The 12536-nt window shown below is 49.1% G+C and overlaps 1 protein-coding gene across 1 annotated transcript in view; it reads right to left on the bottom strand.

Moving 5' to 3' along the window:
- The window catches only part of LOC129827309 (uncharacterized), a 45537-nt gene that overhangs the window by 28085 nt on the left and 4916 nt on the right, over positions 1-12536 (bottom strand). The window contains exons 3-7 of the mRNA XM_055888035.1: positions 10696-11519; positions 8908-9401; positions 8431-8546; positions 2599-2735; positions 2227-2387 (exon numbers count right to left, since the gene is read on the bottom strand). Of these exons, the coding sequence (XP_055744010.1) occupies positions 2227-2387; positions 2599-2735; positions 8431-8546; positions 8908-9401; positions 10696-11519 (1732 nt within the window). The remainder of the gene's footprint in view (positions 1-2226; positions 2388-2598; positions 2736-8430; positions 8547-8907; positions 9402-10695; positions 11520-12536) is intronic.

Raw genomic sequence — 12536 nt, 5'->3', positions numbered from 1 at the left:
CCAGTTACAATAACCTCACGGCCCCCCCCAGTTACAATAACCTCACGGCCCCCCCCAGTTACAATAACCTCACGGCCCCCCCCAGTTACAATAACCTCACGGCCCCCCCCAGTTACAATAACCTCACGGCCCCCCCCAGTTACAATAACCTCACGGCCCCCCCCAGTTACAATAACCTCACGGCCCCCCAGTTACAATAACCTCACGGCCCCCCAGTTACAATAACCTCACGGCCCCCCAGTTACAATAACCTCACGGCCCCCCAGTTACAATAACCTCACGGCCCCCCAGTTACAACAACCTCATACCTCACGGCAACCAGTTACAACAACCTCATACCTCACGGCAACCAGTTACAATAACCTCATACCTCACGGCAACCAGTTACAATAACCTCATACCTCACGGCCCCCAGTTACAATAACCTCATACCTCACGGCCCCCAGTTACAATAACCTCATACCTCACGGCCCCCAGTTATAATAACCTCACGGCCCACAGTTACAATAACCTCACGGCCCCCAGTTACAATAACCTCACGGCCCACAGTTACAATAACCTCATACCTCACGGCCCCCAGTTACAATAACCTCACGGCCCCCAGTTACAATAACCTCACGGCCCCCCAGTTACAATAACCTCACGGCCCCCCAGTTACAATAACCTCACGGCCCCCAGTTACAATAACCTCACGGCCCCCCAGTTACAATAACCTCACGGTCCCCCCCAGTTACAATAACCTCACGGCCCCCCCCAGTTACAATAACCTCACGGCCCCCCCCAGTTACAATAACCTCACGGCCCCCCCCAGTTACAATAACCTCACGGCCCCCCCCTGTTACAATAACCTCACGGCCCCCCCCAGTTACAATAACCTCACGGCCCCCCCAGTTACAATAACCTCACGGCCCCCCCCAGTTACAATAACCTCACGGCCCCCCCCAGTTACAATAACCTCACGGCCCCCCCCAGTTACAATAACCTCACGGCCCCCCCCAGTTACAATAACCTCACGGCCCCCCCCAGTTACAATAACCTCACGGCCCCCCCCAGTTACAATAACCTCACGGCCCCCCAGTTACAATAACCTCACGGCCCCCCAGTTACAATAACCTCACGGCCCCCCAGTTACAATAACCTCACGGCCCCCCAGTTACAATAACCTCACGGCCCCCCAGTTACAATAACCTCACGGCCCCCCAGTTACAATAACCTCACGGCCCCCCAGTTACAATAACCTCACGGCCCCCCAGTTACAATAACCTCACGGCCCCCCAGTTACAATAACCTCACGGCCCCCCAGTTACAATAACCTCACGGCCCCCCAGTTACAACAACCTCACGGCCCCCAGTTACAACAACCTCACGGCCCCCAGTTACAACAACCTCACGGCCCCCAGTTACAATAACCTCACGGCCCCCAGTTACAATAACCTCACGGCCCCCAGTTACAATAACCTCACGGCCCCCCAGTTACAATAACCTCACGGCCCCCAGTTACAATAACCTCACGGCCCCCAGTTACAATAACCTCACGGCCCCCAGTTACAATAACCTCACGGCCCCCAGTTACAATAACCTCACGGCCCCCAGTTACAATAACCTCACGGCCCCCAGTTACAATAACCTCACGGCCCCCAGTTACAATAACCTCACGGCCCCCAGTTACAACAACCTCACGGCCCCCAGTTACAATAACCTCACGGCCCCCAGTTACAATAACCTCATACCTCACGGCCCCCAGTTATAATAACCTCATACCTCACGGCCCCCAGTTATAATAACCTCATGGCCCCCAGTTACAATAACCTCATACCTCACGGCCCCCAGTTACAACAACCTCACGGCCCCCAGTTACAATAACCTCACGGCCCCCAGTTACAATAACCTCATGGCCCCCAGTTATAATAACCTCATACCTCACGGCCCCCAGTTACAACAACCTCACGGCCCCCAGTTATAATAACCTCATACCTCACGGCCCCCAGTTACAACAACCTCACGGCCCCCAGTTACAATAACCTCATGGCCCCCAGTTATAATAACCTCATACCTCACGGCCCCCAGTTACAATAACCTCATACCTCACGGCCCCCAGTTATAATAACCTCATACCTCACGGCCCCCAGTTATAATAACCTCATACCTCACGGCCCCCAGTTACAATAACCTCATGGACCCCCCCAGTTATAATAACCTCACGGCCCCCCCCCCAGTTATAATAACCTCATGGACCCCAGTTTTCCCTTCTCCATGAAGAGTTCCACCATGGTGTTGCGTCTCTCTCCCTGAGGGTAGATCCGTCCGTACATCGTCCTGTTGTCCACCATGTCTCTGAACCAATCTACTGCCTGCTGGGTCCAGCCACACACGTCCACTGGGCGCACCTGGGATGAGAGCAGTAACTTTTATTAGGTTTATTTCAGAGGTCATATAATACAAGTAAAAAATATTTGACCTGCACTAAATATATGAACCTCTCAAATAAATAACTAATTTATTTATCCAGTCAAGTGATGTTATATACCGGTGCGGTTTTAGGGATAAATTGTGGTGTGGTTAAGTAGAACATGACAACAACCACAGTGAACCACTCACATTAGCCAGGGAGACCTGTATGGCCTGTAGAGGAAGTGATGTCATCTCAGCACTGAATTCCTTGATGTTACATAGAGACAGACAGGAAGTGTCTCCGTAATCCAGCCTCCTCACCTCCACCTCCACCTCATTGATGTCTGACAGACAGAGGAGAATATATATATATATATAGAAGTTGCCCTCATTGTTCTCAGAGCTGGCAGAACCAGCCTTGTTGTATGACAGAGCGAGGAGAAATGCACTACATGACCAAAAGTATGTGGACACCTGCTCGTCCAACTTCTCATTCCAGAATCATGGGCATTAATATGGAGTTGGTCCCCCCTTTACTGCTATAACAGCCTCCACTCTTCTGGGAAGGCTTTCCACTAGATGTTGGAACATTGCTGCTATAACAGCCTCCACTCTTCTGGGAAGGCTTTCCACTAGATGTTGGAACATTGCTGCTATAACAGCCTCCACTCTTCTGGGAAGGCTTTCCACTAGATGTTGGAACATTTCTGCTATAACAGCCTCCACTCTTCTGGCAAGGCTTTCCACTAGATGTTGGAACATTTCTGCTATAACAGCCTCCACTCTTCAGGGAAGGCTTTCCACTAGATGTTGGAACATTGCTGCTATAACAGCCTCCACTCTTCAGGGAAGGCTTTCCACTAGATGTTGGAACATTGCTGCTATAACAACCTCCACTCTTCTGGGAAGGCTTTCCACTAGATGTTGGAACATTGCTGCTATAACAGCCTCCACTCTTCTGGGAAGGCTTTCCACTAGATGTTGGAACATTGCTGCTATAACAGCCTCCACTCTTCTGGGAAGGCTCTCCACTAGATGTTGGAACATTGCTGCTATAACAGCCTCCACTCTTCTGGGAAGGCTTTCCACTAGATGTTGGAACATTGCTGCTATAACAGCCTCCACTCTTCTGGGAAGGCTTTCCACTAGATGTTGGAACATTGCTGCTATAACAGCCTCCACTCTTCTGGGAAGGCTTTCCACTAGATGTTGGAACACTGCTGCTATAACAGCCTCCACTCTTCTGGGAAGGCTTTTGGAACATTGCTGCTATAACAGCCTCTATTCTTCTCAGAAGGCTTTCCACTAGATGTTGGAACATTGCTGCTATAACAGCCTCCACTCTTCTGGGAAGGCTTTCCACTAGATGTTGGAACATTGCTGCTATAACAGCCTCCACTCTTCTGGGAAGGCTTTCCACTAGATGTTGGAACATTGCTGCTATAACAGCCTCCACTCTTCTGGGAAGGCTTTCCCCTAGATGTTGGAACATTGCTGCTATAACAGCCTCCACTCTTCAGGGAAGGCTTTCCACTAGATGTTGGAACATTGCTGCTATAACAGCCTCCACTCTTCAGGGAAGGCTTTCCACTAGATGTTGGAACATTGCTGCTATAACAGCCTCCACTCTTCAGGGAAGGCTTTCCACTAGATGTTGGAACATTGCTGCTATAACAACCTCCACTCTTCTGGGAAGGCTTTCCACTAGATGTTGGAACATTGCTGCTATAACAGCCTCCACTCTTCTGGGAAGGCTTTCCACTAGATGTTGGAACATTGCTGCTATAACAGCCTCCACTCTTCTGGGAAGGCTTTCCACTAGATGTTGGAACATTGCTGCTATAACAGCCTCCACTCTTCTGGGAAGGCTTTCCACTAGATGTTGGAACATTGCTGCTATAACAACCTCCACTCTTCTGGGAAGGCTTTCCACTAGATGTTGGAACATTGCTGCTATAACAGCCTCCACTCTTCTGGGAAGGCTTTCCACTAGATGTTGGAACATTGCTGCTATAACAGCCTCCACTCTTCTGGGAAGGCTTTTGGAACATTGCTGCTATAACAGCCTCTATTCTTCTCAGAAGGCTTTCCACTAGATGTTGGAACATTGCTGCTATAACAGCCTCCACTCTTCTGGGAAGGCTTTCCACTAGATGTTGGAACATTGCTGCTATAACAGCCTCCACTCTTCTGGGAAGGCTTTCCACTAGATGTTGGAACATTGGTGCGGGGACTTGCTACCATTCAGCCACGAGCATTAGTGAGGTCGGGCACTGATGTTGGGCGATTAGTCCTGGCTCAGTCGACGTTCAAATTCATCCCAAAGGTGTTCAATGGGGTTGAGGTCAGGGCTCTGTGCAGGCCAGTCAAGTTCTTTCACACCGATCTCAACAAACCATTTCTGTATGGACCTCACTTTGTGCACGGGGGCATCGTCATGCTGAAACAGGAACGGGCCTTCCATAAACTGTTGCCACAAAGTTGGAAGCACAGAATCGTCTAGAATGTCATTGTAAGCTGTAGCGTTAAGATTTCCCTTCACTGGAACTAAGGGGCCTTCCCAGAATAGTGGAGGCTGTTATAGCAGCAAAGGGGGGGACCAACTCCAAATTAATGACCATGATTTTGGAATGAGATCCCATCATGATCCCATTCTGCAGCGTCCTAGGGGTTATTAACATTCTGCAGCGTCCTAGGGGGTTATTAACATTCTGCAGCGTCCTAGGGGGTTATTAACATTCTGCAGCGTCCTAGGGGGTTATTAACATTCTGCAGCGTCCTAGGGGGTTATTAACATTCTGCAGCGTCCTAGGGGGTTATTAACATTCTGCAGCGTCCTAGGGGGTTATTAACATTCTGCAGCGTCCTAGGGGGTTATTAACATTCTGCAGCGTCCTAGGGGGTTATTAACATTCTGCAGCGTCCTAGGGGGTTATTAACATTCTGCAGCGTCCTAGGGGGTTATTAACATTCTGCAGCGTCCTAGGGGGTTATTAACATTCTGCAGCGTCCTAGGGGGTTATTAACATTCTGCAGCGTCCTAGGGGGTTATTAACATTCTGCAGCGTCCTAGGGGGTTAACATTCTGCAGCGTCCTAGGGGGTTAACATTCTGCAGCGTCCTAGGGGGTTAACATTCTGCAGCGTCCTAGGGGGTTAACATTCTGCAGCGTCCTAGGGGGTTAACATTCTGCAGCGTCCTAGGGGGTTAACATTCTGCAGCGTCCTAGGGGGTTAACATTCTGCAGCGTCCTAGGGGGTTAACATTCTGCAGCGTCCTAGGGGGTTAACATTCTGCAGCGTCCTAGGGGGTTAACATTCTGCAGCGTCCTAGGGGGTTATTAACATTCTGCAGCGTCCTAGGGGGTTATTAACATTCTGCAGCGTCCTAGGGGGTTATTAACATTCTGCAGCGTCCTAGGGGGTTATTAACATTCTGCAGCGTCCTAGGGGGTTATTAACATTCTGCAGCGTCCTAGGGGGTTATTAACATTCTGCAGCGTCCTAGGGGGTTATTAACATTCTGCAGCGTCCTAGGGGGTTATTAACATTCTGCAGCGTCCTAGGGGGTTATTAACATTCTGCAGCGTCCTAGGGGGTTATTAACATTCTGCAGCGTCCTAGGGGGTTATTAACATTCTGCAGCGTCCTAGGGGGTTATTAACATTCTGCAGCGTCCTAGGGGGTTATTAACATTCTGCAGCGTCCTAGGGGGTTATTAACATTCTGCAGCGTCCTAGGGGGTTATTAACATTCTGCAGCGTCCTAGGGGTTATTAACATTCTGCAGCGTCCTAGGGGGTTATTAACATTCTGCAGCGTCCTAGGGGGTTATTAACATTCTGCAGCGTCCTAGGGGGTTATTAACATTCTGCAGCGTCCTAGGGGGTTATTAACATTCTGCAGCGTCCTAGGGGGTTATTAACATTCTGCAGCGTCCTAGGGGGTTATTAACATTCTGCAGCGTCCTAGGGGGTTATTAACATTCTGCAGCGTCCTAGGGGGTTATTAACATTCTGCAGCGTCCTAGGGGGTTATTAACATTCTGCAGCGTCCTAGGGGGTTATTAACATTCTGCAGCGTCCTAGGGGGTTATTAACATTCTGCAGCGTCCTAGGGGGTTATTAACATTCTGCAGCGTCCTAGGGGGTTATTAACATTCTGCAGCGTCCTAGGGGGTTATTAACATTCTGCAGCGTCCTAGGGGGTTATTAACATTCTGCAGCGTCCTAGGGGGTTATTAACATTCTGCAGCGTCCTAGGGGGTTATTAACATTCTGCAGCGTCCTAGGGGGTTATTAACATTCTGCAGCGTCCTAGGGGGTTATTAACATTCTGCAGCGTCCTAGGGGGTTATTAACATTCTGCAGCGTCCTAGGGGGTTATTAACATTCTGCAGCGTCCTAGGGGGTTATTAACATTCTGCAGCGTCCTAGGGGGTTATTAACATTCTGCAGCGTCCTAGGGGGTTATTAACATTCTGCAGCGTCCTAGGGGGTTATTAACATTCTGCAGCGTCCTAGGGGGTTATTAACATTCTGCAGCGTCCTAGGGGGTTATTAACATTCTGCAGCGTCCTAGGGGGTTATTAACATTCTGCAGCGTCCTAGGGGGTTATTAACATTCTGCAGCGTCCTAGGGGGTTATTAACATTCTGCAGCGTCCTAGGGGGTTATTAACATTCTGCAGCGTCCTAGGGGGTTATTAACATTCTGCAGCGTCCTAGGGGGTTATTAACATTCTGCAGCGTCCTAGGGGGTTATTAACATTCTGCAGCGTCCTAGGGGGTTATTAACATTCTGCAGCGTCCTAGGGGGTTATTAACATTCTGCAGCGTCCTAGGGGGTTATTAACATTCTGCAGCGTCCTAGGGGGTTATTAACATTCTGCAGCGTCCTAGGGGGTTATTAACATTCTGCAGCGTCCTAGGGGGTTATTAACATTCTGCAGCGTCCTAGGGGGTTATTAACATTCTGCAGCGTCCTAGGGGGTTATTAACATTCTGCAGCGTCCTAGGGGGTTATTAACATTCTGCAGCGTCCTAGGGGGTTATTAACATTCTGCAGCGTCCTAGGGGGTTATTAACATTCTGCAGCGTCCTAGGGGGTTATTAACATTCTGCAGCGTCCTAGGGGGTTATTAACATTCTGCAGCGTCCTAGGGGGTTATTAACATTCTGCAGCGTCCTAGGGGGTTATTAACATTCTGCAGCGTCCTAGGGGGTTATTAACATTCTGCAGCGTCCTAGGGGGTTATTAACATTCTGCAGCGTCCTAGGGGGTTATTAACATTCTGCAGCGTCCTAGGGGGTTATTAACATTCTGCAGCGTCCTAGGGGGTTATTAACATTCTGCAGCGTCCTAGGGGGTTATTAACATTCTGCAGCGTCCTAGGGGGTTATTAACATTTAGAAGACATTTTACCTCATGTTTTACATTTACGTCAATTAGCAGACGCTCTTTTCCAGAGCGATTTCCAGAAGCAATTAGAGTTCATCGCCTTGTTCAAAGGCACATCAACAGATTTTTCACCTTGTCGCCTCGGGGTTTCGAACTAGCAACCTTTTGGTTACTGGCCCAACACTCTAACCTCCACTCATCATGAAACATATATATCTAACCTCCACTCATCATGAAACATATATATCTTACCTCCACTCATCATGAAACATATATATCTTACCTCCACTCATCATGAAACATATATCTAACCTCCACTCATCATGAACCATATATATATCTAACCTCCACTCATCATGAAACATATATATCTTACCTCCACTCATCATGAACCATATATATATATCTTACCTCCACTCATCATGAACCATATATATATATCTTACCTCCACTCATCATGAACCATATATATATATCTTACCTCCACTCATCATGAACCACATATATATATCTTACCTCCACTCATCATGAAACATATATATCTTACCTCCACTCATCATGAAACATATATCTAACCTCCACTCATCATGAACCATATATATATCTTACCTCCACTCATCATGAACCATATATATATCTTACCTCCACTCATGCCACATATCTTGGCCACCTGTGCCCGACACCAGCTCTCCTGTTGGGGGAACCAAGCCACGACGTAGGTCCCGATGTCTGGAATACACTTCAGCTCTGCTAAACCACTGCAAGACAACCAGGGTTGAGAAAATGACTACATGTAAAGGACTTGGGTAAAGTCCTGTTTTAGACTGGCGCTCTCCTGATGTAGTGCACTACTTTTAAGCAATAGGGTTCCATTTAGGACACAACCTGAGTGTGTCTACTATATTTCTTACACCAATCCAATGCTTCTTCAGAGGGAGTGAATAAGAGCACACTGAGGAAAGGATACTACGGAGTACAAATGTTAGCTCAAAGTGGCACCATTGGGCCCCGGTGAAAAGTAGTGCACTATATAGGGAATAGGGTACCATTGGGCCCTGGGGAAAAGTAGTGCACTATATAGGGAATAGGGTACCATCTTGGACACCCAATATAACTCACTCAGTGTTGAGGTCCTCCAGCTGGAGGGTGGCGTCGGCCTGTTGGATGTAGAAGTTCCCAGGATGCACCACGTGACTCACCACTACTGCCGTCTCCTCAAACTTACGGATCTGGAACTCTGGAATGTTCAGACACTGGTTGCCCGGGGTAACAAAGGAACAACAGTTCTGGAATCTCTGGAGTTCTGGCGTCCGACTGATGGTGTTGATATCGTCCTGAACCTCCCCCGTCACATGTCCCTCTTTGATCCGTAGGCTGTGGATGGATGGAGCTGGGGGGTGGAGGGTCGTGTTAGAGATCTCTACACTCTGACACTGGAGACTAGCGGCAGACATCTTGTTCTCTGAGGTGGTGATGACGTCAGAGGAAGGGCCGCTCCTTGTCGCCTCGGTAAAGACGTCTCCTATATCCCAGAGCTCTGTCTTGGTGGCAATGATACAGCTGAAGATCAGAGAGCCTCCAGACTCCACACGCTTTACTGTGAACACCGGGGCCTGGGAGGGGAGGATAGGAGAGGGTAGGGTAGGATAGGAGAGGGTAGGGTAGGAGAGGGTAGGATAGGAGAGGGTAGGGTAGGAGAGGGTAGGGTAGGAGAGGGTAGGGTAGGAGAGGAGAGGGTAGGGTAGGAGAGGGTAGGATAGGATAGGAGAGGGTAGGGTAGGAGAGGGTAGGATAGGATAGGAGAGGGTAGGATAGGAGAGGAGAGGGTAGGGTAGGAGAGGGTAGGGTAGGAGAGGGTAGGGTAGGAGAGGGTAGGATAGGATAGGAGAGGGTAGGATAGGAGAGGGTAGGGTAGGAGAGGAGAGGGTAGGGTAGGAGAGGGTAGGATAGGATAGGAGAGGGTAGGGTAGGAGAGGGTAGGAGAGGGTAGGATAGGATAGGAGAGGGTAGGATAGGAGAGGGTAGGATAGGAGATGGTAGGGTAGGAGAGGGTAGGGTAGGAGAGGGTAGGATAGGATAGGAGATGGTAGGATAGGAGATGGTAGGATAGGAGATGGTAGGATAGGATAGGAGAAGGTAGGATAGGAGAGGGTAGGATAGGAGATGGTAGGGTAGGATAGGAGAGGGTAGGATAGGAGATGGTAGGGTAGGATAGGAGATGGTAGGGTAGGATAGGAGAGGGTAGGGTAGGATAGGAGAGGGTAGGATAGGAGATGGTAGGGTAGGAGAGGGTAGGATAGGAGATGGTAGGGTAGGATAGGAGAGGGTAGGATAGGAGAGGGTAGGATAGGAGAGGGTAGGATAGGAGAGGGTAGGATAGGAGATGATAGGAGAGGGTAGGGTAGGATAGGAGATGATAGGATAGGAGAGGGTAGGATAGGATAGGATAGGAGAGGGTAGGATAGGATAGGAGATGGTAGGATAGGAGAGGGTAGGATAGGATAGGAGATGGTAGGATAGGAGATGGTAGGATAGGAGATGGTAGGATAGGAGATGGTAGGATAGGGAAAGAGAGGGTAGGGTAGGGTAGGAGAGGAGATGGTAATAGATGATAGGATAGGATAGGAGAGGGTAGGATAGGAGATGGTAGGATAGGAGATGGTAGGATAGGAGAGGGTAGGATAGGAGAGGGTAGGATAGGGAAAGAGAGGGTAGGGTAGGAGAGGAGATGGTAATAGATGATAGGGTAGGATAGGAGAGGAGATGGTAGGAGGGGATAGGGAAAGAGAGGGTAGGGTAAGAGAGGACATGATTAACTTGAATGTCCCGAGGTGAAAATTGTTTTAGACACACAGTAGTGCTGTATATAAAATAGAGACTTTACATTACACTCAACATAATACATACATATTGGTTCAGCTGGTTATCCGGCAGCTCTGAGAACAGCTCCTTCTTCAGGACACTGAGGTTCTTCGTTTCTAGAACATTCTTAATTTCCTGGGCATGCTTGGTTTCCGTGGTGGGGTCAGAGGTCGTTGCCGGGGCGGTGGAATCAGAGGTGGTGTACTGGAAGAAAGCAGTCAACTCCATGGATGGCTCGTTCCTGCAGTTGGTTCGCAGGAATTGCACGAGCTGAGAGGAAGTTTGCTTCTGGTGCTGTACTCTGGTGTCACTTCCTGGATCTAGAGGGGGAGGAGCCAGGGCTGTCATCTGGTTGGCTGGGTTACTGAACCCTGAGAGGAGCTCACCTGGGACAGGTAGACCTAGATCTGTTGCTCCAGGTGTTTGTGTGATTCGACTGTTCTCTTTGATTTGAGTGGTTGTAACCGTGGTTGTAGTCGGCTGCTGCGGTGTCTTCTCCTTGGAGATAAAGATCCCATCGTCTTTGGTCAGATTCAGACCGGCTACGCTGGTTGAGGAGCTGGGGATTGGGAGCTTTGCCACTTTGCTGGAGGAGGAGGAGGAGATGCTGCATATAAAGACCTGGTCCTTCTGGAAGTCCTCATCTTGAGAGGAGGAAGAGGAGCAGAAGAGTTTGAGTTTCTGTAGGGACAGCAAGGCTCCCAGCATCTGCACTGCCTTGGTGATGGAGCCGGCCATGAGGACGTTCTGCAGCATGGGACCACACTTCAGCACGTCTGACGATGTCCTGATGCCTCGGTCTCTGGATAGCGCTGGCTGCAACAGGCTGTTTAGCTGTCTGGTGGAAGCTGGGACACTGAATTGTGGATCTGTGGAGCCAATGGCAGGGGGAGGGGGGGGGGGGGGATATCCTTAAGAAATACAGACCATCCCAAATGTTCCCTTGTACCAGGGTTCCCCCTGGGTGCCCATTTGAGTTGTTGCCTTAGCAACACAGCAGATTTAAAAAATAAATAAATAGCAAGCTTTGATTATTTAAAAAAAAAAAATCAGCTGTATAGTGCTAGGGGAAAAACTAAGACGTTCACCCAGTGTGGGGAGGGGGGGCAGAACAGAGTTGGGGGATCCTTGCTTTAGACCAGTGGCCACCACTAAGGGAAGTTGAATCAAGAAAGTATTCAGACCCCTTGACTTTTTCAACATTTTGTTTAACGTTACAGCCTTATTCTAAAATTGATTCAATTGTTTCCTCCCCTCAATCTACACACAATATCACATTAGTTCAGACCCTTTACTCAGTACTTTGTTGAAGCACCTTTGGCAGCGATTACAGCCTCGAGTCTTCTTGGGTATGACTCAACAAGCTTGGCACACCTGTATTTGAGGAATTTCTCCCATTCTTCTTCTCTGCACAACCTCTCAAGCTCTGTCATGTTAGATGGGGAGCGTTGCTGCACAGCTATTTTCAGGTCTCTCCAGTGGTGTTCGATCGGGTTCAAGTCCAGGCTCTGGCTGGGAGACTCAAGAACATTCAGAGACTTTTCCCAAAGCCACTCATGCGTTGTCTTGGCTGTGTGTTTAGGGTTGTTGTCCTGTTGGAAGGTGAACCTTTGCCCCACTGAGGTCCCGAGTGCTCTGGAGCAGGTTTTCATCAAGGATCTCCCTGTACTTCGCTCCGTTCATCTTTCTCTTGATCCTGACTAGTCTCCCAGTCCCTGAAAAACATCCTTACAGCACGATGCTGCCACCACCATGCTTCACCGTCGGGATGTTGCCAGGTTTCTTCCAGACAATCAAGTGAATTTACCACAGGGGGACTCCAATCAAGTTGTAGAAACATCTCAAGGATGATCAATGGAAACAGGAGGCACTTGAGCTCCATTTAG

Source organism: Salvelinus fontinalis, chromosome 29, assembly GCF_029448725.1.
Source record: "Salvelinus fontinalis isolate EN_2023a chromosome 29, ASM2944872v1, whole genome shotgun sequence".
Lineage (NCBI taxonomy): Eukaryota > Metazoa > Chordata > Actinopteri > Salmoniformes > Salmonidae > Salvelinus > Salvelinus fontinalis.
Note: the sequence above shows the minus strand (reverse complement) of the source record. Positions and strands in the feature narration are given on the sequence as shown.